This window comes from Carcharodon carcharias, chromosome 2, assembly GCF_017639515.1.
Source record: "Carcharodon carcharias isolate sCarCar2 chromosome 2, sCarCar2.pri, whole genome shotgun sequence".
NCBI classification, from domain to species: Eukaryota; Metazoa; Chordata; class Chondrichthyes; order Lamniformes; family Lamnidae; genus Carcharodon; species Carcharodon carcharias.
In genome coordinates this window covers 195318491-195345351 of record NC_054468.1, presented here as the reverse complement: position 1 = coordinate 195345351, position 26861 = coordinate 195318491, and the positions used below count along the sequence as shown (strand labels likewise).

The window sequence follows — 26861 nt, the reverse complement described above, 5'->3', positions numbered from 1 at the left end:
ATCTGCCCTCACACCTTCCTCTCCCTCCCAGAACCATGATAGGGTCCCCCTTGTCCTCACTTATCACCCCACCAGCCTCCATATTCAAAGGATCATCCTCCCCCATTTCTGCCAAATCCAGCATAACGCCACCACCAATCACATCTTCCCTTCACCCACCCAGGCAGCATTCCGCAGGGATCATTCCCTCCGGGACAACGTGGTCCACTCCTCCATCACCCCCTACACCACAACCCCCTCCCATGGCACCTTCCCATGCAACCGCAGAAGGTGCAATACCTGCCCCTTTACTTCCCCCCTCCTCACCATCCAAGGGCCCAAACACTCCTTTCAAGTGAAGCAGCAATTCACTTGCACTTCCCTCAATTTAGTCTACTGCATTCGCTGCTCCCAATGTGGTCTCCTCTACATTGGAGAGACCAAACGCAAACTGGTAACCGCTTTGCGGAACACCTTCGGTCTGTCCGCAAGCATAACCCAGACCTCCCTGTCGCTTGCCATTTCAACACATCACCCTGCTCTCATGCCCACATGGCCGTCTTTAACCTGCTGTAATGTTCCAGTGAAGCTCAACGCAAACTGGAGGAACAGCACCTCAGCTTCCGACTAGGCACTTTACAGCCTTCCGGACTTAACATTGAGTTCAACAACTTCAGATCATGAACTCTCTCCTCCATCCCCACCCCCTTTCCAATCCCCCTTTTTCCAATAATTTATATTTTTTAAATATATTTTTCTTTTCCTACCTATTTCTGTTATTTTAAAATTTATTTTCATCCATTGTTTTATCTCCACCTTTTAGCCTATTTCGATCCCTTCCCCCTACCCCATCCCCACTAGGGTAATCTGTCACTTGCTCATCCTGCTCTCTACCCTTAATGTCACCATTAGCACATTCCTTAGCTAATATCACCAATGTCAACACCCCTTTGTCCTTTTGTCTATGACATCTTTGGCAATCTCTTCTTTGCCTCCACCTATCACTGGCCCTCTATCCAGCTCTACCTTTCGCACCCCCCTCAACCAGCTTATATTTCACCTCATTTCTATATTTCCTTAGTTCTGATGAAGAATTATACGGACTTGAAACATTAACTGTCTTCCTCTCCGCAGATGCTGTCAGACCTGCTGAGTTTTTCCAGCTATTTTTGTTTTTGTTTCAGATTTCCATCATCCACAGTATTTTGCTTTTATCTTAGTATTTAATTTGCAAGTTTGGCCTGCTTTTGAACAGCAACCTAAAGTTAGCTGCATTATATCCTATCATATATACAGCCATCTACCAAACAATAATTTAGTAGGCATTAATTTGTTGGTACTTTGTGACTTGTTTAAAAAGATATAATGGAGAACATCAGAGTAATTGTGTCGGACTCTATCACATTAGAATGGTCTAACAAAGTTTACTGCCTCTCCATTCAAACTGGAATGGTAAGAAATGTTGCATCTCTTTATGCTGTAGAAATCTGGCATACATTAGCGATGTAAAACAAAGACCATTGCATAAAATTATTTCTGGTACATTGATGAAAAAAAATTCTCAGTGCATTCATGGTAACACTTAATATTTTGGAGGCATATTAGTGTTACTCGGATCCAGCATCCACCTAAACATCACGACCAGACCCCAGACTACTTGATCAATGCTTTGGAAATTTGTATTAAAAACACTTCAATTAATAAATGGAATAATAATCGATATCTGTCCGATTTCTATGGTATTGAAAACCAAACCCAGCGACTCAAAGAGTTTGACTGATTTGAGAAAATGGATAATCACATATCATTCAATCACTGTGCAGCTTGGAGAAAGTTTTCTTGTACACAGTGCCAATATGTTTTTCATAGGAAGCATGCAGTACTTGATCTTGACACTAAACTGCTAATTAACTAGAACACTTCATATCAAGTAGGCTTCTTCCAGACTTTTTCCTGAGCTCATTCTGATCTGTCAAGTTTTAAATATGAAATGCAAGCTTTGTGATAAACATATTTCTTTAGGTGTAGATTCACAGCTTTGTACTTGATGTTACTAGAAAGTTTTATAACTGAGAGATATTTAACTGCCTTCTTGTCAAAAGGAAGGTAATGTTCTCAGATTTTGTATAAACCATCAGCATTTTACTTGCTAGATTTGATATCACAATAATAAGCTGACTCCAGCCCTCATAGTGTAGAAATAGCTAGACTAAAGTCCCTCTTTTTGGCACCAGTATGTGTGGCCCATAATTACTGCCTTCCTACTGAGCAGATATTGGTAAATTTTATATAGGCCAATTATGATAGCTAATGCTGTCTTTCCTATCTCTTTCCCCAGATGTCAATGACCAATATGCATATCCCACTGGTCTTTCTGCTGCCCCTTTAAAAATCATATGGTTAGACATCTAACAGCTGAATGACCATTTTGGTAGAAACATAATAAATCAAAAGATTAGCAGTTATAACTGCAGATACACTGCCCTTACACAAAGTAGTTTCATTCCAAAAGCATAGCTTTAAAGGATGCATTTTATTTAACAAGTTCAAAATTAACTTTCACGTCTAAATTTATTAGTTCAAGGAAAGGCTAATCTCTTATTTTCACAAAAATACTTCCAAGATGACACTGACTTTATTGCAACATGATAGACATCTTATGAATCTGCAATAAATCTCAAAAGAAAGCTTATATGAAAGAAAACTTGGAAAGAAAACTTAATATAAGCCATAGAGATCTAATAGCTGAATAACAATTTTAAGTTCTGTTATATACAGTGTTGTGCATCATCCGTACTCACCCTTATCTGGTAATCCAGCTAACATCCCTATACATACTAATCATTGTAAAACATTATCCATAGGATTTTGGAATTTATGAGGTGATTTAATTTCTTTTACAGTCTACTCAATTTAAAGTTGTTTAATTTGAGTTATCTGGTTTTTAAAAAAATACCTGTTTGCTCTAAACTTCTACTCCAACTTCATTGGTTTGCTTTCAAATGAGTGGGTAATCATTTTTTTTAAGCAAAACAAACTTCAAATTAATCAGGAGTAAACTACTGGTGCCATCCTTGCTGATAAGCCATAAGAAGGCACAACTTTTAAGGTCTGTATTAACGTAGCTCTTTAGACTTGGGCATTAGACATTGAGCGATATCAAAACCATGATGTGATTACTTTATAATCTTAACCTACTCTAAGTATGCTACCTTTTTGATTATATATTTTCTCAGTTTCAGAATTTTTGTTTTTTAAAGCATATATGAACCAGATTTTGAATTAAAGAATTTAGTGTCTGGTCCTTTATTATTAATTTAGCCTCTGGCACACCCGTGGTCCGCATTTATCAAGCAAAGCATACTTAGATAATAGCTCTGCAATCCTAGTGTCTGTTTCAGAATAGTCGGTGTAGAAATTCATTTACGTTTCATCTAGTTTTCATATATAACATTCCATATATAACATTTGTGGGGGGGATGTACCATGCAAGAAGTGTACATAAAATTCAGTTGTCACCATATTTTATTTCTGCTTGGGATGTGGGCATCAATGCCAAGGCTGGCATTTATTACCCATACCTAGTTGCCCTGGACTGGGTGATGCGGTAGCTACTCAAAGTGCGGTTAAGAGTCAAACCATATTAGGGTGGGGCTGGATCACAAAATGGCCAGACAAAGCAAAGATAGCAGGTTTCCATTCCCAAAGTACAATCGTGAAGCAATTCACTTTTTGATGACAATCCAATAATAGCATGGTTACTTTTATTGATACCAGCATTTAATTTGCAAATTTTAAAAACTGAATTCAATTTTTAAACTGCCATGATGGAATTTGAACTCTCATTCTCTATTATTAATCCAGTAATATAACCTCTACATATTGGTTAAGGTGCTTCTTAGCCATCCCTGGCAGCCACCTGCCATGAATGCTGGGCTCATTAAACTAATTAAATTCACCAGGATGTTGCCTAGGATGAAACATTTAAGTTATGAAGAGAGGTTGGATAGACTTGGGTTGTTTTCGTTGGAGCAGAGAAGACTGAGGGGCGACCTGATCGAGGTGTACAAGATTCTGAGGGGCTTGGACAGGGTGGATAGGGAGCAGCTGTTCCCCTTAGTTGAAGGATCAGTCCAAGGGGGCATAAGTTCAAGGTGAGGGGTAGGAAGTTTAGGGGGGATGTGACGAAAAACATTTTTACCCAGAGGGTGGTGATGGTCTGGAATGCACTGCCTGGGAGGGTGGTGGAGGCGGGTTGCCTCACATCCTTTAAAAAGTACCGGGATGAGGTCTATCCAACCTCTCTTCATAACTTAAATGTTTCATCCCAGGCAACATCCTGGTGAATTTAATTAGTTCAACGAGCCCAGCATTCATGGCAGGTGACTGCCAGAGATGAGCACTTGGCATGTGATAACATTCAAGGCTATGGGCCAAGTACTGGTAAATGGGATTCGGTAGGTAGTTCAGGTGTTTCTCATGTTGGTGCAGACTCGATGGGCCGGAGAGCCTCTTCTGCACTGTGATTCTGTGAAATAGGGGTCTGCACTTGAAGTAGAATGCCTTTGAGAAATTGGTGTCGAGGAGCATTTGATTCAATCATTCTTAAACCCACCAAGAGAAAACAAACATGGCAACTCAGGAAGCAGACTGAAGAACAGATCCCTATCCCCATTAAGCTAAGTCTCTGGATAAACATTATTGGCTGCTAGGGATTTTGGATCGATACCTTGACTGAATTAGCAACATTTTTAATACTAGGTAGCTTTGGAAAGCTGATTTTTGCAGCTGTACTCAGTCACTTTACTGGCTTTACTGACCACATATGCATGCCATTACTGAATCTACCCGCATCGCCCAGCTCCATTTAGCTTCAGCACATCTGCTGCTGAAACCCACATCCACGCCTTTATTCCAGTGCACTCCTGGCGGACCCCCACATTCAACCTACCATAAACTTGATGTTTCTTGTCCATGTCCCTACTTGTACCAGGTCCCATTCACCCATCAACCCTATGCTCGCTGATTTATCCTGACTCGCCATTAAGCAATGCCTTGATTTTTAAAGGCTCATCCTTCTTTTCAAGTCCCTTCATGGCATCATTCCTCTATAGCTCTGTAAACTCCACCAGCCCCACAACCCTTCAAGGTACCTGCACTCATCTAATTCTGGTCTCTTGCGCATACCCAATTTTAATGACTCCACCATGGTGATCCTTTATTGCTTAGACCCTAAGCTCTGGAATTTCTTCCCTGAACTTCTGTGCCTCTCTACCTCTCTTTCCTCCTTTAAGATACTCCTTAAAACCTGCCCCTCTGAGCAAGCTTTTGGCCTCTGCCCATATATCATCTTATGTGTCTCAGTGTCCAATTTTTCTTTATAATGTAACATAATATAACCTTGGGCTGTTTTTACAATAAAGTTAAATATAAGTTGTTATAGCTGTAGTGCCCACAATTCATCCTAAATCCAGCAAGGAGGAACATATCACCTGCGGTCTGTCCGCAAGAATGACCCAAACCTCCCTGTCGCTTGCCATTTTAACACTCCACCCTGTTCTCTTGCCCACATGTCTGTCCTTGGCTTGCTGCATTGTTCCAGTGAACGCAAACTGGAGGAACAACAACACATCTTCCGACTAGGCACTTTACAGCCTTCCGGACTGAATATTGAATTCAACAACTTAAGGTCTTGAGCTCCCTCCTCCATCCCCACCCCCTGTTTCTTCCCCCTTCCTTTTGTTTTTTCCGATAAATTATATAGATTTTTCTTTTCCCACCTATTTCCATTATTTTTAAATATTTTTAAATCTTTTATGCTCCCCCCACCCTCACTAGAGCTATACCTTGAGTGCCCTACCATCCATTCTTAATTAGCACATTCATTTAGATAATATCACCAACTTCAACACCTATGTGTTCTTTTGTTCTGTTGTCTGTGACATCTTTTGATGATCTGCTTCTATCACTGCTTGTTTGTCCCTACAACTACATCACCCCCCCTCCACTTATCTCCCCCCACCCAAACCCCACCCCCCACACACACACACACACCTTAAACCAACTTATATTTCACCCCTTCCTTGGATTCACCTAGTTCTGTTGAAGGGTCATGAGGACTCGAAACGTCAAATCTTTTCTTCTCCGTCGATGCTGCCAGACCTGCTGAGTTTTTCCAGGTAATTCTGTTTTTGTTTTGGATTTCCAGCATCCGCAGTTTTTTTTGTTTTTAACATATCACCTGCGCCATCCAGCCAGCTGCATGCATGATGGTTGGAGCATCATGACTAAGCATTTCCTCTCAGCCCACCTTAGCCATGAATGTAACTTGCTGTTAATGGGATTTTCAATTTCAGCAAAGCAATCATAGTCTATGATCCTCCCCTCCTAACTATTTTGAATTTTAACAAAAATATACCCAGTATGAGGTGGTAGACCTGTCAAGTTGTAATCATTTTATGAAATCTGTTAGGCCCAAGCTGGTGGGCTGCATCCCATTCAGGGCACTAAACATTAGGAAGGATGTCATGGCCTTAGAGAGGGGGAGAGGAAATTTACTAAAATGGTAACAAGGATGAAAGACTGCAGTTATATTGAGAAATATTTTCCCCCTTATAGCTTAAATGAAAATTTATAGTGCTGTTCAAAACCATAGATGATTTTGAGACTAAATAGGAGAAACTGTTTCAAGTGATAAAAGGGTCAGTAACTGAAGGAACCAAAGGTGACATGAAAAAAAATTTTTCTGCAGCACATATTTATGATTTGGAATACATTGTCTGAAGGGTGATGTAAGCAGATTCAATAATAACTTTCAAAAGGGAATTAGATAAATACTTGGCAGAAAAAGTTGGAGTGCTATGGGGAAAGAGTGGGGAGGGGGAGGGGCCGGAGGCAAAACTAATTCGATCACTGTCAAAAAGCTGATACAGACACAATGGTGGCCCAAATGGTCTCCTCCTGTGCTATTTCATTCTATGATTCAGTATTAAAATTGTTGCATCACTGTATTGTAAATAAAACACTAAAATAAGCACATCCATCACCTGTTATAAATGTGCTTCGTTATACGGCTGGTGGGCACCACAGGGTATGGAATGTATTTTGGACACTCACGATCTTATAATTTAATTTGTATTTGTTGCTCCAGTGACCATGCCTATTATTTTACATAGAATTGGAAAGAATATATAGCACAGAAACAAGCCATTCAGCCTAACCAGTCCATGCCAATGTTTATGCTCTACTCAAGCCTCCCCACCTTTTCCCATCTAAGTGTACCATCGTAACCATCTACTCCCTTCTCCAAATACTTGTCCAGTTTCCTCTTCAATACATCTGTACTATTCACTTCAAACACTTCCTGTTGTAGAAAGTTCCACATTTTTACCTCTCTTTGGATGAAGAAGTTTATTCTGAGCTCATTATAACTAATTGTTTGGTCAATGTACTAGTTACAATTTTATGTTCCCTTTTGGTGGCATAGGGCAACTTACTGTCACCCTACAGCTCAAATCAAAAGAGGTTTATAAAATGGCCTCACACTACAAATTCACAAGCCCATGACTCCCACAGCTACTTTGACTACACTTCATCACAGCCCACTTTCTGTAAGAATTCCATTCTCCCAGTTTCTCCATCCGTCGCACATGTTCAGACGATGTAACCTTCTAAAGTAGCATTTTCAATATGTCTTATTTTTCCTCAATCGGGGATCTCCCCACAATTCCATCCCCCTCCAAAGTGGTTGATAGGATCCTCCACCGTGTCCAACCTATTTCATGCACTTCTGCTCTCACCCCATCCCTTCCCTCCCATAAACACAATAGGGTTCCCTTGTTCTCACCTTCCATCCCACCAACCTCTTCTCAACAGATCATCGCCGACATTTTGGCCAACCACAACGTGCAGCCACTATCAAATACATCTTCCAATCACCTTTAAGCATTTTGCAGGGACCCTTCCCTCCACGACACCCTGATTCACTCCTGTCATTCCCAACACCCTCTCCCCTTCCTACCTTTCCAAGAGATGCAACACCTCTCATTTTACCTTCTCCCTTCTCATCAAGGCCCCAAACACTCCTTCCAAATGAAACAGCAATTTACTTGTACTACTTTCAATTTAATATACTGTATTCACTGCTCACAATGCGGCCTCGTCTGTACTGGGGAGAACAAGTGCAGACTGCATGACCGCTTTGCGGAACACCTCCGTTTAGTCTGCAAACATAATCCTGACACTTGTCATTTCAATCTTCCACCTTGCTTCCATTCTGATCTTCCTGTCTTTTGTGTCTCATGAATCTCAATGCAAGCTTGAGGAACAGCACCACCCGTCCTTCAACTTAACACTCTACAGCCTTCTGGACTCAATAATGAATTCGGCAATTTTAGATCATAACCTCTGCCCCCATTTTATTTCATGTTGTATTTTGGTTTGTTTTTTCTGGTTTCTTTGTTCCTTCACTGCATTTTGACGTCAACTATGCAGCCACTCGCACCTCTTCTGGACACACTTTGTTGTTTCTTTATTTTCCCCATTTCATTCCCTTTGGTACTATGAATCTTTTTGTCATTTAATCTCTCCAGTGACCCTTTAACAGACCTTCCCTGTTCTTCCTCACACATTTTCACTGGCTGAAATCCTATTACATCTTTCCCTCAGATCTGGTGAAAGCTCATCGATATGAAATGTTGACTCTGTTTCTCTCCGCAGATGCAGTCTGATCTGCTGAGTATTCCAATATTTTCTATTTCTGTTTTTATTTAACATATCCCAGCATCTGCAGCATTGTACTTTTGTATTATAAAATGTCCCTATTCTTTAGATTCCAACCTATCATTTGCAGAGCCGCACCCATCGCCCTTTGAACCAAGCTACCTCCCAATCAGAATAAATGATACAAAGGGGGCGGGCACCCGACTGAAATGGGACCAATGAAATGGCTCGTTGCTAAGGGTTCGTTTAGAAACGGTTCAAAATGGCGCTGGTGGGGGAGAGCGACAACAGAGAGAATTTAACGGAAGAAATCCCGGAATATGACCGACGAAAAGAGAAGATGGTGGAGATCCTGCAGCGGAGGGACCAGGAGAGGCAGCTGGAGGTGGAGAGGAGGAAAATGGCCAAAGATGTGACCAGGGTGAAGGAGGAAAAGTCCAACTTCTTCACCGCGGCGTTTTCTGAGGAGAAGGCGAAGATCGAAGCGCTGCTGGAAAGCTGCGAAGGCAGCGACAGAACCGCGCTGAGCGCCCGCTTCGAGGAGATCTCGCGGAAGATGCAGCAGCTGCAGAAGTTCGTGAACGACAGTATGATGTTCCTGTCTGCCTACGAGCTGCGCCAGGCCCAGGACGCCGTGCAGAAGTTGCAAGGGATGGTGGTGGAGAAGAGGGAGGAATGTCTACCCAAGAAGAAATTCGCTTTCAAATCCCGCAGAAAGGAAGGTGCCGGCCCCAAAGAGCCCAAACCCGCTGATTCCCCATCCGACAACAAACCCAGCGACCACACAGTGATCGAGGAAAACCTCTACGGCTTTTCTGACGCCGACTCTCAAGTGTTGGTCCGGCGGGCGGACGAGATCACTGGGAAAGACGTGTTGTTGACTAGGTTGTCCAACTGCGTGGTGAAGCTACTCGGCTCGCCCAACACACTGCATGTCAAGAATGTCATCAATTCCAAGGTGTTGTGCGGACCTGTCTCTACCTCAGTGTTCATTGACCAGTCCATCGGCTGCACGTTTGCCTTCGCTTGTCAGCAGCTGCGAACGCATAATACTAAGGATGCAAATGTGTATTTGCATGTGACCAGCAGAGCCATCGTAGAAGATTGTACCGGAGTTTCCTTTGCTCCGTTTAACTGGAAGTACGAAGGCATTGAAAAGGATTTTGAGCTGGCAGGTTTAGACAGAACGAAAAACAATTGGAACATTATTGACGATTTCAATTGGCTCGCGTCTGACCATTCCCCTAACTGGAGTATTTTGGCTGAAGAGTCTCGAATAACTGACTGGGACGAAATCTTAGCACCATAAATCTATCACATGTGCCAGAAGTCAGTGTTTGCTGAGCAATCGGAGAATGTCGTGATTTAATTGCAGCTGTTCATATACTTGAATATAAAATAAATTTCACGGACTGAAAGAAAAGCAACTTATTTAATTTTTCGTCCTATTTGTCGGATAGTAATTGGTATGTGTTGAAGCTCATCTTGTACAAATTCGCACGTTTTATTGTGAAGTATCTTGTCCATGATAATGGTACATGCAATGTAACCTTGTCAACGTTTTGTTCTTGTGTTTGAGTTTCTATTGACATGTTAGTTATCATACTGTTGGAATGTAGATGATAAAGAATAATTTAAACTAATTTTAGCATGCATAACAGTAAAGATGAAATTTAAAAGTCTTCTGTCACTTGGTGATTCTGACCATCTTTAACTAGCTTGCTTTTGATTTTCTATAGGGTCAGTATCGACTTTCTATAGGGTCAGTATCTACCAACACAAATCTACAAGGGTTGAAATTGAACCGCATTGTACATGTCTTGCAGATGGAAAAAAAGATGCAGTGGTCCAATGTGGGAGGCCAACCCCTGTCTGAATAGGAGTGAAAGCAAGTCCAACACCATACTGGTGCTCTAGAGGTGTTTCCTGCCAATAGATTTAATAAGAGGTCAAAGATTGAGCTGACTTGCACCATACAAACTCTGACTAGTTTTGTATTTCCAGCTCTACAACAGTTTAACCTGTTGTACTTAAAAGGAACTGTTGGAGGTCTTCAATGCATATTAAATTTCAACTATAAAATTGTTTTCACTTAAAGACGAGAGGAGTAGCAATGGTTGGACCACTAGCAGCCTTTGCTCTGCCCCATTCCGATTGCCTTCTCCAGGCTCCACCTGAGAGCTGTTGGTGGCATCACTGTGGCCTGAAATTCATCTCGTGCTTATTTTTGATTTCTCATTGTACTTATTAAAATGAGGCCCAATATCACTCAAGGTGACCAGTTCTGGTACGTGTCCCCATGTTTAATTTACCTTACTAGTGGGAATAAATTTCAACTACGTTCTAGCTTAGACTTCAGGGAAACTGTCTGGCTACATTAGTTTTGAGAATTTTCACCTACTGCACTGAAATTGTGGTGAGGGATGGATGAAGAGGAAGGGGGGGAATATTAATTTCATCCTATAAGGCTCCTCCACAATTGATATTGTCAATACAATAATCTTAAACTATAAAAGCTAAATATTTAAACTATATTTGATGTAAAAACATATGCACCTTTTCCTTAATTATCATCTTTCTTTTCCACCTATTTAAATTTCATCCTTCATTTTATTAATGCCTTATGGGCCTATTCCATTTTGGAATGGCTATCTGACTTATAAGTCAGCTTTAAAATGCAGCTTTTTTAAAAAATCAGTCAAATATAAATAGCTGCATTTCAACCATTGTTTCCTTATATCAAACCCAAGGGAGGTGTGGATGGATGTGTTTGGTTCTGTGTGGCGCAGGACCAAAGGAGAGTAAATTTATATCAAGGGCTGGGTTAGAATAGCACTTTTTATGTTCAAGACCAATTTGCTTATTAGTCTAAAGTATCATCTGATCTGTAGGAAAGTTTAAAATCTCTTTAAGCCGAAACTGCTTCCTTTTACTGTCAAACTCATTCTGGTCTGCTTATTTAAGGAGGAATGTATTTGCATTGGAGACAGTTCAGAGAAAGTTCATTAGGTTGACTCCTGGGATGAGGGGCTTGTCTCATGAGGAAAGGTTGGGCCTATACTCGTTGGAGTTTAGAAGAATGAGAGATGATATTGAAATACAAGATTTTGAGAGGGCTTGGCAGGGTAGATGCTGAGAGGATGTGTTCCCCATATGGAGGAATCTAGAAATGGGGGCACAGTTTCAATATAAGGGGTCTCCCATTTAAGATGGAGATGAGGAATTTCAGAGGGTTGTTAATCTTTGGACTTCTCCTCCTCAGGACAGTGGAGGCCGGCTCACTGAACATACTCAAGCCTGAGTTAGATTTTTGGCGTACAAGGGTATCAAGGGTTATGGAGGGCAGACAGGAAAGAGTTAAGGCCATGATCAGATCAACTATGATCTTATTGAATGGGGGAGTAGACTGAATGGCCTACTGCTTGTAGTCCTGTGCATTGTTTGTGTTTAGAAATAACCATTCATCATAATGGTCAATGAAATAAAACATTTTCATTTGTTTTATCCAGTTGACTTGAACTTGAGGGAGCACCATTTATTTCCCATTCAGATTGCTTTTTAATAGTTGATAATGAAGTAAAAGATTATTGGGTCTATATACATCCACAGCACATTTTCGGTGGATAACATTCAAAAAGTTAATTATATGAAAAGACAATAGAAATGTTAGATTTATGAAATGTGACTTAATTTCTAATCAGCTTTTGTAAAACTGGACTGGATTTTCCCAACCCCTTGGAGGCGGGAACTGGAAAAATGGGGAGAGCTGCGGCAGGACAATTCCCTGACGCATTCGTGCCTCTGGGGGAATGTCCCAGGGACAGGCTGGGAGCAGAATTGGCTATCTACTCCACAGGCCTAGAATAATAAAGGCCTAATTAGGGACATCACCAGGACTTGTCCGCCAGTGGAGCAGCCCCCTGCCAAGGGTGAAAACCACCAGCTCGTTGGAAGCTGTGGTGGGTGGCAGCACCAAGCTATGCTGAAGCACCTTCATGGAACCCAGTCTGCCTCAGCAGCACCCACCTCTTCCAATGGAACTGCAGAGGCTCCAGAGCTGAGAGCCCTTGGGGACCTGCCACCATCCTTAATAGATATTCTGCCCATTTTGTTTGGTTAGTTGAACATGTAATGTTAGGTACAAATTTTGTACAAAAAAATGAGTTTTCAATATATTTTATATAGTTATCCCCCTTTAAAATAATCAAAATTCTGCAGATGCTGCTTATCTGATAAAAACAGAAACTGCAGGAAACATCAGTAGAGTAGGGAACATCTGTGGAGAGAGAAGGCCAGGTTGACTTCCGGTCCATAGTCTTGTTTGAGTCACATCCCACTTAACCTTGCTGCTTCGGGAGGGGAAACCAAAGAGAAACTGGACCAATAAAGAGAAATTTGCAAAAGTTGAAGAACCGGATGACAACATTGGTTGTTTCCTAGTCGTGTAAAGGAACTACTGATTACCTCACCAAAATGAAGTAATGAAAATAGAAAATTGAATATGACAGCTAATCAACAAGTACTGTTTTCAAAAGATTGTTTAGTGTGTGTTCCAAACAGGAATCAAATGAAACCAAGCTAATGAAAGTAGAAGTATGATTAAATGTTTCTAGTAAAAATACTTTTCAGAATTTTATTTTGGAAGATTTGGTATTATATCATAGTTTCGGTGAGAAGCAGCAACATTGCTGTACTAGAACAGAGTTTGCATTTGCTCATTTTCAGAGTCTGATCTCAATTATATAGTGTGGAAATGTAGTAAGGATTCAACAATAATCCTATATCAAGAAAGAAGATCAGAGGAAAGTCATCCCCAATATATTTTTACATAGGTCCAGGCAACTGGTTCAGGATAGCTTGAGGTCTCTCTGCTACATTAGCATCATTAGTGAGGCTGTGCCCACATTTGCTAAAGAAGATATTCTGTCCTGTCATTTTCTGCTCTAATGCAGTGATCCCATAACAAACTGACATTACTGTATTCCATTACTTAATGCAGCCTAATTACTGCTTAAAAATAATGCTGTATTAAAAGCCCTCCGATTTCCTGCTGAGTGGTAAACGCACAGTATTAGCTGGCTAGTTGACTATGGGTGGAGGTGCCAAGCCTGATCCAATCCTCACAACATGACTACAAATATACAAGAACAAAGGTCCATTGCCCACATTATGTATTCCACAGTAAGTCTTAATGGGTGCATGGCAGGAGAGTTGGAAATTAGAATAGCACCTTAAGTGCTAGGTCCAGTAAATACCAAGTCTACTGAGCCATTGGATGTGGCCTGTTGGATTGTGGACTAGACCCTTGCAGGTACAAGGTAAATTTTGAAACGTTTATGCCCCTTGGACTGATAACTTAGATATTGAAGCAGACCATGCCTGCATGCAACATGAACTGAACAGCATCAGACTTGGGCTAGTATATTGCAAATAACATTCATGTGGTACAAGTTCTGGGCAATGACCATCTCAAACAAGAAACAGAATAACCAGCTCTCTGTGACATTACCATGGTCAAATTCCCCCACTGTCAGCATCCTGGGTGTTACCATTGACAAGAAACCTATCTGGACCAGCCACATAAATATTGTGGCTACAAGAGCAAGTCAGAGGCTGCAACAAGTGACTCTTGACTTCACAAAACCTTCCCAGTGCTTGCAAGGCACAATTCAGGAGTGTGATGCAATACTCCTCACTTGCCTAGATGGATGCAGCTCCAATATCATTCAAGAATCTTGACATCATCCAGAACAAAGCATTCTGCTTGATCAGCACCCCATCCACTACCTTAATGATTAATTTCCTCCACCACTGGCACAACACAACTGCACCTGTGTGTACTATCTACAAGATGCACTGCAGTAACTCACCAAGGCTTCTTCCAAAGCACCTTCCAAATCTGCAACCAACCAGTATCAATTAACAAGTAGGAAGACAAATTTTGTTACAAAGGAATTGGAGTAAAAGCATAATGACATTTTACTATAATTATTCAGATCAATGATAAGGTGACAGCTAGAGTACTGAGTGCAGTTTTGGTTTCTTTAGTGAAGGAAGGACATACTTGCCCTAGGTGGAGGGAGTACAACAAAGATTCATTCAATTGGTTTGAAGGTAGAGGGGATTATCCTATGAGGAGAGATTTTGTAGACCAGGACTATATTCCCCGGCATTTAAAAGAAGAGAGGTGACCTAACTGAAGCATACAAAATTCTTAAGCAGCTTGTCAGAATAGTTGCTGAGAAAATGTTTCCCCTAGTTGGGACATCTAGAGAACAGATTCATAGTCTCCGAAGAAGGTTTTGGCCAATTCAGACTGAGGTGAGAAGAAAACTCTTCATTCAAAGAATTGGAAGTCTTTGGAAATCTCTATGCTAATGAGTGTGGATGCTAAGCCATTGAGTATCATTGCCTGGCACTTGTGCGCAAGAATGTTACTTGCCACTTATCAGCCCAAGCCTAAATGTTGTCCAGGCCTCAAAGCATGTGAGTACGAACTGCTTAAGTATCTGAGGAGTCACAAGTGAAACACTGCAATCATCAGCAAACATTCCCACTTCTGACCTAATAATGGAGGGAAGGTCATTGATGAAGCAGCTGAAGATGATTGGTCTTAGGATGTTGCCCTGAGAAACTCCTGCAGCAGTGTCCTGAGACAGATGGTTGTCCTTTGAGCTAGATATGACTCCAACCAGCAGAGAATTTCCCCCTGAATTCCTTTGACTTCAATTTTTCTAAGGCTCCTTGATGTCACACTTGGTCAAATTATGCCTTGATGTAAAAGCCAGTCATTCTCATCTCACATCTGGAATTGAGCTCATTTTTTCCATGCTTGGACCAATGCTGTAATGAGATCTGGAACTGAGTGGTCCTGGCAGAACCCAAAGTGAACATATGTGAACAGGTTATTGCTGTGCAAGCGTCACTTGATAGTAATGTCAATGACATCTTCCATCACTTTGATGTTAGTTAAGAGTAGACTGATGGGGCAGTAATAGGCAGCAAATGATTTGTCCTGCCTTTGGTGGACAGGACAGACCCGGACAAGTTCCCACATTGTTGGGGAGATTCCAGTGTTGTAGCTATACTGGAACAAATTGGCTGGGGGTGTGGCTAATTCTGCAGCACAAGGCTTTGCTGGGTCCAATATCCAAGAATTTGAACCATTCAAGCCTGCACCATATCTATGGCCATGCATTTAACTTCCCTAATCTAGTCATTCAGTGAAGTCTAGTATATGATACCAGTAAAATTTTATTTTACTCTTTTGAGGAATTTCTTCTTAATCCAACTCCTAACTCATGGAACTCATTTTTGCAAGACCTTATTCCTGTTTATTTTTAAATCATTAGTTCTGACATAAACCACAGCTTCTGCCTGAATGTCCCTCTTTCTCCAAGAGTTTCTGCACCAATTCCTTTGTGTTATGCTGGCACCAGGGAGAAATTCACCTTTGGGGATCACCAGCTTGGGTAAGATAGCAAAAGGCTACTAACTGAGATACACCCATAACTTTGTTATGTGAGGTGAAATTATATCTGTCCTTCATTTCCCATGATATAGCTCAGCAATACATGTATCACCTGGGACATCCAGCCTCAGCTCCAATCTCAGCCCAAGATCAGCAGCAGATTAATGCAAGGCCTACAGCACCCATGCTCAGCAGTCCCATGGAATCCGAGGTCCCACCAAAGAGTTTCATTTAAGTAGCATTTTCTAATGTATTATTAATGCAGAGTGAAAATATTCAATTGGCCTATATGTATGCCTCTGTATGTTAATAGGTTGTCGGGGTGGGGTGGGGTGGTGGTGGTGGTTGTTGTGCAGGGAGTGTAGATGGATCCCAAATGGTGATGGTGTCTATAACCTCAATAACTCTTAAACTGACTCTACCCAAGATATGTTCTTTGGAAATAAGGCTTGGATAGAGACAAAGAAATTCCTAACAGGGATAGCAGTATTTATCATATACTGTATTGAGGGATAGAGAGATAAGACCATATCAATACTGAGTGCTTCTCCCCTCTGTTGACTCCCATTGTTCCCTAGGAAGATTTACCAATTCATAGGTACTATAAACGCAAATTGTTGTGCATCACCGTTTTTGAGAGGTGCGGAAATTAAAATAAAATTCTTAAGTACAAGGATTGAGAAAGTAACATCTGCTGAACCCTTAGCCTAGTATAAACCCCCTCTAAACATAACGTTTTGTGCAGATCATTATCCGAACCACAGCTTTAAAAGGACTCGACTGGTATAGATCTATTTATATTTGATCTCAATGTTCATTCCAGGGTATTGACCTATATTTAAGCTTACTTAGCTTATTAAGTTGAATTTTTTTTTTTGCTTTCATTATATTTGACACGAGTAAACCTGATGCACATAAAGAGTGTGCACGATATTAATTCGATAATAAATGATCCATAAAGTTGTTGCAAGAGAAAAGAATTTTCGGTTAACACCCTGGCCCGGCGTTTCAAACGCAAGGAAACTTCCAGGTAAAGATACAAGCGCTGACAACTTGAGGGCAAAGCAATTACACGGTAAAAATGCGGATTAATTTCAATCGCTCATCTGGGGCAGAGCTTTCTCTAAATGATTAGCGATAAAACCTATTACTGGTTTTAAGGTGACGTCTTGCACTCAGATTTTCTGTACTGCATTCTGGAAGAGCTATCTGCTTTGCCGGGGAAAGGACCGCCAACGTTAGGTTTAGACGAGGACTATTTCCGCACCCCCCACCCCCCCCCCCCCGGCTTGGCACATAGTTTCCATAGGATCCGTGTGTCAATTTTAGATTCGCTTTTAGGGTAGTCAGTATGGAGGGACACAAGGTTGAGTTAATCTCAGGCGGACTGTCTCCTGTCCTTTCTGCACCCATGCCCGAATCTTACTGATTTACCCAAAGCCATTCTTCCACTTCGACTTCAGTTGTAAATAGAAAATGGCCATTCTGAAAATCAAGTTCAACTTACAGAAACGAGTCAAGTTGGCTCAGGGGCTGTGGCTCCTGAACTGGTTCTGTGTATTGGCAGGAATTGTTATCTTTGGAATGGGTTTGTTCCTGAAGATCGAGCTCAGGAAACGAAGCGAGGTGATGGACAATGAGGAGAGCCATCTGGTACCCAATTCCCTGATCCTGGTGGGCATCCTAGCCTGCGCCATCAACTGCTTTGGGGGCAAGTTCTGCTACGATTCCCTCGATCCGGCCAAGTACGCCCGGTGGAAATCTCTCCTCAAGTTCTACCTGGCCGCCTGTTTGTTTTTCACTTTCCTGACCTTCCTCACTGTGCTGTTGTGTTTTCTAATGAAGTTTTATCTGGAGGATACTCTGGCCAAGGGGCTGAAGAACGGTATGAAATATTACCGAGACACCGACACGCCAGGTCGTTGCTTCATGAAGAAAACCATCGATCAGCTTCAGATCGAATTTCGCTGCTGTGGAAACAATGGATTCCGAGATTGGTTTGAAATCCAGTGGATCAGCAACAGATACCTGGACTTCAGCTCCAAGGAGGTGAAGGAGTAAGTAGAGCAGGAAAACTAGCGGGGTGGGGTGGTGGCGGGTGGGTGTAGTGAGATGTTTCTTAATGAAATGTGCAGGGAAGATATCTTACTCCTCGCCTTAACTCGTGTCTTTATTGAGTTACAACACTAAGGACGGAATGGAGATATAAAATGCATTGGCCACAGTTTTTTTCTGCGCTAGTTAAGTTTTGAGCCCTAAACACTCCCACCATCTCTTCCCCACAGCCGTGTTAAGAGCAATGTTGATGGAAAATACCTGACGGACGGGGTCCCATTCAGCTGCTGCAATCCGGGCTCCCCTCGACCCTGTATCCAGCAGCAGATCACCAACAATTCAGCCCATTACAGCTACGAATTCCTGACCGAAGAGCTGAACCTCTGGACTCGAGGTTGCAAGCAAGCCCTCCTCAACTATTACACTAACATGATGCAGTCTATGGGAGCACTGGTCTTATTCGTTTGGACACTAGAGGTAAGGGGGCCAATAATTCTCATAAGCTCAAAAAAGACTCGAACCGGGTTGCAGACCTTTCTAGGAAGAACGTCCTTGTCAAATGATTCTCGTAAAAAAAAGATAAAAGTTTTTAGTTAATTACGAAGATGTGTCTATCAAGCAACAAATAGGATATAGCAATTGCGCATCTTTAATTATAAATGCTAAAATCCCGATTATATATCCGGGAAATCTTTGCACTTTTTGAGTGTCATGGAGATACAGCAGGAGCTTTGTTGGAGAATATTTCCAGGGACGCAAGGCTGCATGTTTGTGTGTATTTTTAGAGGGGGGGAGGATCTTTTCTAAAAGAAAAATCAACATGAACGAAAGTAGCTTGATGTTTTCGGTTCTTACCACCATGCAAAACAACCAATGAACTCGGCTCCTCTGTATAATGTATGCTTGGTCAGAATGCTTAAGGAAATTTAGTGTTGTTTCTCAGATTCAGCACAGATGTAAGATTTACTAACAGCCTAACAGCAAAAGCAAGCTTTTTGTCCTGATGAGTTTATGTGGACACTCCATAAATTTGATCAGTCTAGAGCTTACAAAGTATGACTATTGATTCAAGTGGAAAGAGGGTTTTGATAGTTACCTTTATATTACTGAGCACATTCATTATATACAATCACAATTTATCTACAGCATCAATATGAGCCAGATTAGATTATACAGACTACTACAATAAGCTCTGCAAAGGAAAAATACTGTGGATGCTGGAAATCTGAAATAAAAACAGAAAATGCAGGAAATATTCAGCAGGTCAGGCAGCGTTTGTGGAGAAAGAATTAAGCTTTTTCTCTTTCTCGACAGATGCTGCCTGCATTACCCTTGCACCAAGTCCAGGTTCACACTTGAGGATGAATTGTGCTGTTTCTCTGTGGCTATGTCAATGAATTGTTGATAGTCTTAGTTTTTGTGTATCAAAGTGAACTTTGAAGTTAAACATGTTTTCTAAAGCATTGTTGCTAGGTAGAGTCCTAATTCACAAGTATGTATGTTCGTATGTACATTTATAAAAGTAATCAATACCAAGCCTTTAGTCAGCATGAGTAAGTGCTGAGATGTAATATTAAAACAAATCTTGACACGGTATTATTTGGACTATTGTTGCTGGTTTGAGATGGATCATGTTTTAATGTCTTTATAGATTCAAGCTTTTGTAACCTTTAAGTGGTGCCAGCCTTGGCTCAGTTCGTAGTACTGTTGCCTCAATCAGAAAATCATGGGTTCAAGTTCCACCTCAGGGACTTGAACATACAACCTAATCTGATATTTCAGTGCAGTACTTGGAAAGTGCTACATTGTCAAAGGTGCCATCTTTCAGATGTCACATTAAGCCTCATATGGACATAAAAGTTTCCATACTGGTGCTACCAGTAGGAAGGCTCTCCAACCTAATGTCTATTCCTCAACCAACATCACTGAAACAAGTTCCTGGCCATTTAACTCGTGATTATTTGTGAGCCTTGCTTTGTGCAAATTATCTGCCACACTTTCTGATCTAACAACAAACAGTGAGTACAATGAAGCTCTTCTGAATTGTAAAGTGTTTTTGTATGTCTCAGGTTGTAAAAGATATGAGTCTTTCTCTCATTATACCCTATGTTTATTCACCCTTGAAAAATTCAGGTTGCATTCAGTACTTCTTCTAGATAACCTCCACATATACAAACTCGGAGATGTCTGAGTGTGCATGTGTAGAGGAGAACATCTAAGAAACAGGAGCAGGACTGGGCTATCTGGCCCCTCAATCCCGCTCCACCATTCCATAACAATGGCTGATCTGATTGTGGCCTTAACTCCATTTTCCTGCCTTTCCATTTTACTCCCTTGTAGATCAAAACTCTGTCTAATTCAGCCTTGAATATACCAGCCTCCCCTGGTTGCTGGGGAAGATTAATGATCCTCTGAGTGAAGAAATTCCCCCTCATCTAAATGAGACACCCCTTATTTTTAAAATTGTGGCCCCTCGTTCCAGATTCCCCCACAAAGGGAAACACCCTTTCAGCATCTACACTGTCAAGCCCCCTCAGAATCCCATATGTTTCAACAAATTCAACTTTCATTTTTCTAAGCTCCAATGAGTATAAGCTCAAACTGTTTAACCTTTCCTCATTAGACAACACCTTCATCCCAAGCAAAAGAACATTCCTTGGAATCAATGCAGAGAAGAACAGAGAAGAGAGAGGGAAATGATTGGCAAGGAGGAAAGACTATGATAGGATAATCATACATGAACTATGGATGAAGCTTGTTAGATGGGAATTGCTGATAGGGAGGGTGTTTTCTCACTTAAGATGTATGATTATCAGACTATGTAAGCAAAAGAAATTTATGTCACATTTACAAGTAGTGAGTGTGCTTTCTCATATTCCACACATTGTTGCATTGCTGCAAGGTCCAGATCATCTTCCTCAATGAAAAAGAAATCAGTCCAGTATGGAAATAACTTTACTACCTTCTCATCCCAGATAAGATTATGCCATGACATTCACACTCCAGGCATATCTCTAAATCAAAGTCAAGATTCTCCAACCAAAAAGGTCAAGATTAAACCAGTTAAACATTGTGTTGTCCTATAATCCTTAAATGTTACACCAAAGGTACTTATCATAGCTGTTCAGCTATGGTAACAATCTCATCTGAGTCAGAATGTTATGGGATCAAGTGCCACACCACAGACTTGAGCATAAAATATAGGCTGACACTCCCATGCAGTACTGAGGAGTGCTGCACTTTTAAAGTTGCCGACTTTCAGGTGAGATATTAAACCAAAGCTGTGCTGGCCCATTCAGGTGAATATAAAAGATGCCATGGCACTATTTCAAAGGTAAGTAGGGTAGTTCTCCCTGATATAAAAACTGGAAGTATTAGAAATACGCATCAGGTCTTGACACGTGTACGGAGGGAGAAATAGAGTTAAAGTTTCATGTGGATGACCATTTATTAGAAATCATTCTGACAAAAGATCATTAACTTGAAACATTAACACTGTTTCTCTCTCCTAAGCTGCTGACAGATCTGCTGAGCACTTCCAGCATTTTCTGTTTTTATATCAGGTTTCCAACATCTGCAGTGTCGAGCTTTTGTATTACTTCACCCTGATATCCTGACTAATATCTAGCTCTCTACCAGAACTAGTAAAACCAATACAAAAACAGAAACAGAAATACCTGGAAAAACTCAGCAGGTCTGGCAGCATCGGTGGAGAAGAGCACAGCTGACGTTTCGAGTCCTCATGACCCTTCAACAGAACCAAGTAAAAATAGGAAAGGGGTGAAATATAAGCTGGTTTAAGGTGGGGGCGGAGTGCTTTGTTGGGACAAGAAGCCAGTAATAGGTGGAGGTAACCAAACGATGTCACAGACAAAAGGACAAAGAGGTGTTGAAGGTGGTGATATTATCTAAAGGAATGTGCTAATTAAGGATAGAAAGCAGGACAAACAAGGTATAGATAGCTCTATTGGGGGTGGGGTGAAGGAATACTAAAGGGGCTAAAAGGTAGAGATAAAACAATAGGTGGACATATGTTTTAAAATAATGGAAATAGGTGGGAAAAGAAAAATCTATATAAATTATTAGAAAAAACAAAGGGGAGGGGGAAGAAACGGAAAGGGGGTCAGGATGGAGGAGAGATTTCATGATCTAAAATTGTTGAACTCAATATTCAGTCCAGAAGGCTGTAAAGTGCTTAGTCGGAAGATGAGGTGCTGTTCCTCCAGTTTGCGTTGAGCTTCACTGGAACAATGCAGCAGGCCAAGGACGGACATGTGGGCATGAGAGCAGGGTGGAGTGTTGAAATGGCAAGCGACAGGGAGGTCTGGGTAATGCTTGCGGACAGACCGAAGGTGTTCTGCAAAGCAGTCTGCGTTTGGTCTCTCCAATGTAGAAGAAACCACATTAGGAGCAATGAATGCAGTAGACTAAGTTGAAGAAAGTGCAAGTGAAATGCTGCTTCACTTGAAAGGAATGTTTGGGCCCTTGGACAGTGAGGAGAGAGGAAGTGAAGGGGCAGGTGTTGCATCTTCTGCGGTTGCATGGGAAGGTGCCGTGGGAGGGGGTTGAGAGGTAGGGGGTGATGGAGGAGTGGACCAGAGTGTCACGGAGGGAACGATCCCTACGGAATGCCACCGGGGGGGTGAAGGGAAGATGTGTTTGGTTGTGGCATCATGCTGGAGTTGGCGGAACTGGCGGAGGATGATCCTTTGAATGCGGAGGCTGGTGGGGTGATAAGTGAGGACAAGGGGGGACCCTATCATGTTTCTGAGAGGGAGGAAAAGGCGTGAGGGCGGATGCCCTCATTTCCAGCATCCGCAGTTTTTTGCTCTGATGCTGCCAGAACTGCTGAGTTTTTCCCAGGTATTTCTGTTTCTGTTTTTGTTTTGGATTTCCAGTATCTGCAGTTCTTTGCTTTTATCTCTAGTAAAACAAATTACCTGCCATTATCTGTTTACTATTTGTAGGACCTCAGTGTGTGCATATTGGCTACCACATTCCCTACAAGTGTTTAATTGGCTATAAAGTGCTCTGGGTTGTCTGGAGGTTGAAAAAGGTGCTAAATAAATGCAAGTCTTTCTTTCTGTGCTTCAGAATTGCTAATTAAAAACAATTCTGATTAAGCATTTTGTACCTATTTTCTTACTTACATAACTGCACGAATAGGAACAATGGTAATGAAAGAGAGTGACATGATGCCTTCATGGAAGTTGGTGGGTGGGGCAAGGGGTGGCTGTGGGGGTAAGAGGAAGGAAAATTTCTTAATCAAAGTCAATGCCAACATTCTGTTTCTAATCAATCATTCAAATCCGTTATAATGGATAAATTGAATAAGTGTAGAAACATTAACTTTTATAATGTTAAATAATGATGGAACAATTTATTAGAATTCACTTCTCCAGCCATAAATCCTACATCTCAGGTGTACAAAGTTTCCTTAAATGAATTGTCATGTATGAAATGCTGAGTTTCACATATATTCTTTACCCATTCAGAGTTTGAACATTTCTCCTTGGGGTGACCATGGTGGGTCAGGTGTTTGATCTAGAATTTGGAAAACCTGGTGCAGTTACAGCTGTGTTAACATTCCGTTATAACAGGACATTCAGATAATGTCATAAGCCAAGACAACGAGACAGTGTATTTATTACCTTATGGGTTCAATAAGATTGGCACCAAAGCAACCTAAATTCAACACTCATCTAACTATAATGTTGCCTCATTCTGGTTTCCGTCCTGGTCTTTTGGAGGCTTGTTCAGGGCAGAGCTGTAAAATCATATTGTGACATAATTGCAAGCAGGGAACTTGACATTTTGAATCTATTAGTGCAATTGTTCCAAACCAAGGGCATTGGAACTCTGAACAGCCTCTGTACACTTCCCAAGTCAGTAGCAGAGAGCATTATTCCAACAGGTCAGGTAACTCAATTACATAACAAAAACAGAATTACCTGGAAAAACTCAGCAGGTCTGGCAGCATCGGCGGAGAAGAAAAAAGTTGATGTTTCGAGTCCTCGTGACCCTTCAACAGAACATGTTCTGCACTGTCTCCAATGCCTTCACGTCCCTCCTAAAGTGCAGTGCCCAGAACTGGACGTGATACTCTAGCTGAGGCTGAACTAATGACTTACATAAGTTTAACATAACCTCCTTGCTCTTTTACTCTATGCCCCTCTTAATAAAGCCAAGGACACTGTGTGCTTGATTAACCGCTCTCTCAACCTGTCCTGCCACCTTCAAAGACTTATGCACATATACATCCAGGTCCCTCTGCTCCTGTGTCCCTTTAAGAGTTGTAGCCCCTAATGTATACTGGCTCTCCGTGTTTTTCCTACCAAAATGAATCACTTCACATTGCTCTGCACTGAACTTCATCTGCCACTTGCTCACCCATTCTATCAACTTGTCCATGTCCTTTTGAAGTTCTACATTATCCTCCTCACAGTTCACAATGCTTCCAAGTTTTGAATCATCCGCAAACTTTGGAATTGTGCCCTGCACACCAAGATCTAGGTCATTAATACACATCAGGAAAAGCAAGGGTCCCAACACTGATCCCTGGGGAACTCCATTACAAACCTTCCTCCAGCCCAAGAAACATAGATTAACCACTACTCTCTGTTTCCTACCATTCAGCCAATTCTGTATCCATGTTGCTACTATCCCTTTTATTCCGTGGGCTATAACTTTGCCCACAAGTCTGTTGTGCGGCATTGTATCAAACGCCTTTTGCAAGTCCATGTACACCACATCAACAGCATTGCCCTCATCAACCTCCGTTAACTCTTCAAAAAACTCCAGCAAGTTAGTTAAACATGATTTTCCCTTAAGAAATCCATGCTGGCTCTCCTTAATTTACCCGCATTGTCCATGTGACTATTAACTTTGCCCCGAATTATTGCTTCTAGAAGTTTCCCCATCACCAGAGTTAAACTGACTGGCCTATAATTGCTGGGCTTATCCTTATACCCTTTTTGAACAAGGGTGTAACATATGCAGTTCTCTAGTCCATCTGTGTCTAAGGAAGACTGAAAAATTATGACCAGTGCCTCTGCAATTTCCACTCTCACTTCTCACAGTATCCTTGGGTGCATCTCATTTGGTCCCGGTGCCTTATCAACTTTAAGTACAGATAACCTATCAAATACCACCTCCTTTTTGATTTTAAACTCTTCAAGTGTCTGAATTCCCATCTCTATTACCATGGCCTGAATCAAATCTTCTTCCTGTTAGAACATTGACTTGCCAGAGCCAAGTGAGAATATCAATCCAATCCCAGTGACACATTTACTCCACCAGGCTGTCTGATCACTCATTAACAGTGTTCAGAGTTACCAAGGGCCTGCCTGGCTCAGGTATTAGAATACAGGATTCCATTCATCCACCGACAGATATGTCACGTTGGAATTAACAAAATTTCAGAGCAGAGCTTACCAAGGAGGATATTCACTGACTGACCATTAGACAAATGGCAATAACATGATGGTGAAAGTTACTTTCAAAAGCAACAATTTTTTTCATTTGCAGCAAATATAATTTGCAAATTACATTGGCAGAGCACTTTCTATTAATAAACCAATTGCATACTTGAACAGTGCTTTTCCTGTGTGTGAATAGGACTGATTTGAGTAACTGGCTCTATATTTTCTACCTGTACTTTAGTTGGCTGTGATGGTTGGAGTCCAATATTTGCACACATCCCTGGATAGCATTGCAAATCCTGAAGACCCCGAGTGCGAGAGTGAGGGTTGGTTAATGGAGAAAGGCCTGAAGGAAACAATTAAATCTCTGCTGGAAAGCATTAAAGAGTTAGGTAAGTTCAATCAGGTAGCAACAGCTGAAGAGGGGAAAAATGAAGAGGCCACAACTGTCACCACAGTCAGCTGAAGAGACTGAAAAAAACCACTGGGGTGGTGGGAAAAGAAAATTTGGACTCAGAAGGAAATGAAAATTAAATACAATACAAAGTACAATACAAAACCAGATAAATAATTCCCTTTACTGTATAATATGTAATGCATGTACCCTAAAAAGGATTTTATTCTCCTGTATTTTATATTTGTAACCCATCAGATTAAGTAATCCATCTACCATCGATCATATTATGTAATTCATCTATTTACACCTGGATTGTCAACTTAAATGATGTTAAAGTAATTTTGACAATAATGCACGATTCAATCAGCAGGAATCTTCTTCCATGCTTTGTACCACATAAAGTGGTAAATATAACAAATGTATTGTGTCTGAATCTGGAAATAGGGATTGTGTGACAACAGTACTTATGTAAACCACTCCTGCCATCTTTAATGTAGCTCAAATGCTATGTGAAGTTATATAGTATATATGCTGTTACAACATAGGGTTCAATATTAAAAGCATCTTCCAAGAAAAAGGACATTTTTCATTAAGTGAAGATTTTCCATTAATATTTTATTTCAAAACTTCACCTTAGAAATTCAAAAGAAGATCAAATAAATGTGATATATCAACTTATAGATAGAACTAGAATGTTCTCTCTTCAAAACAGGGATGTTATTAAAAGCAAACAAAATGAATGGGAAATCTATGAAGAAGGTCAGATCAGATTGCAGAAAACACATGACTTAAACTTTGTCAATATGGTGTTTTCTCA

At 41.1% G+C, this 26861-nt stretch overlaps 2 protein-coding genes across 2 annotated transcripts; both read left to right on the top strand.

Moving 5' to 3' along the window:
• The first annotated feature begins 8867 nt into the window (after positions 1 to 8867).
• On the top strand, positions 8868 to 12204 carry tbcc (tubulin folding cofactor C). The gene is made up of 2 exons (XM_041176080.1): positions 8868 to 10166; positions 10527 to 12204. The coding sequence occupies exon 1, from the start codon at positions 8963 to 8965 to the stop codon at positions 10007 to 10009; it is 1047 nt and encodes a 348-aa protein (XP_041032014.1). The 5' UTR covers positions 8868 to 8962; the 3' UTR covers positions 10010 to 10166; positions 10527 to 12204.
• A 5290-nt stretch (positions 12205 to 17494) lies between these two features.
• Positions 17495 to 26621, top strand: LOC121270709 (peripherin-2-like). Its single transcript, XM_041176068.1, has 3 exons — positions 17495 to 18228; positions 18457 to 18703; positions 25889 to 26621. The coding sequence occupies exons 1-3, from the start codon at positions 17648 to 17650 to the stop codon at positions 26111 to 26113; spliced, it is 1053 nt and encodes a 350-aa protein (XP_041032002.1). The 5' UTR covers positions 17495 to 17647; the 3' UTR covers positions 26114 to 26621.
• Positions 26622 to 26861: the final 240 nt, after the last annotated feature.

Excerpts from the sequence above, each read along its gene's own strand:
- LOC121270709 (XM_041176068.1), top strand. The coding sequence starts at position 17,648 with ATGGCCATTCTGAAAATCAAGTTCAACTTACAGAAACGAGTCAAGTTG. Across the intron at positions 18,229-18,456 it reads AGCTCCAAGGAGGTGAAGGA|CCGTGTTAAGAGCAATGTTG; the intron begins GTAAGTAGAGCA and ends TCTTCCCCACAG. Across the intron at positions 18,704-25,888 it reads TATTCGTTTGGACACTAGAG|TTGGCTGTGATGGTTGGAGT; the intron begins GTAAGGGGGCCA and ends CCTGTACTTTAG.
- tbcc (XM_041176080.1), top strand. The coding sequence starts at position 8,963 with ATGGCGCTGGTGGGGGAGAGCGACAACAGAGAGAATTTAACGGAAGAA.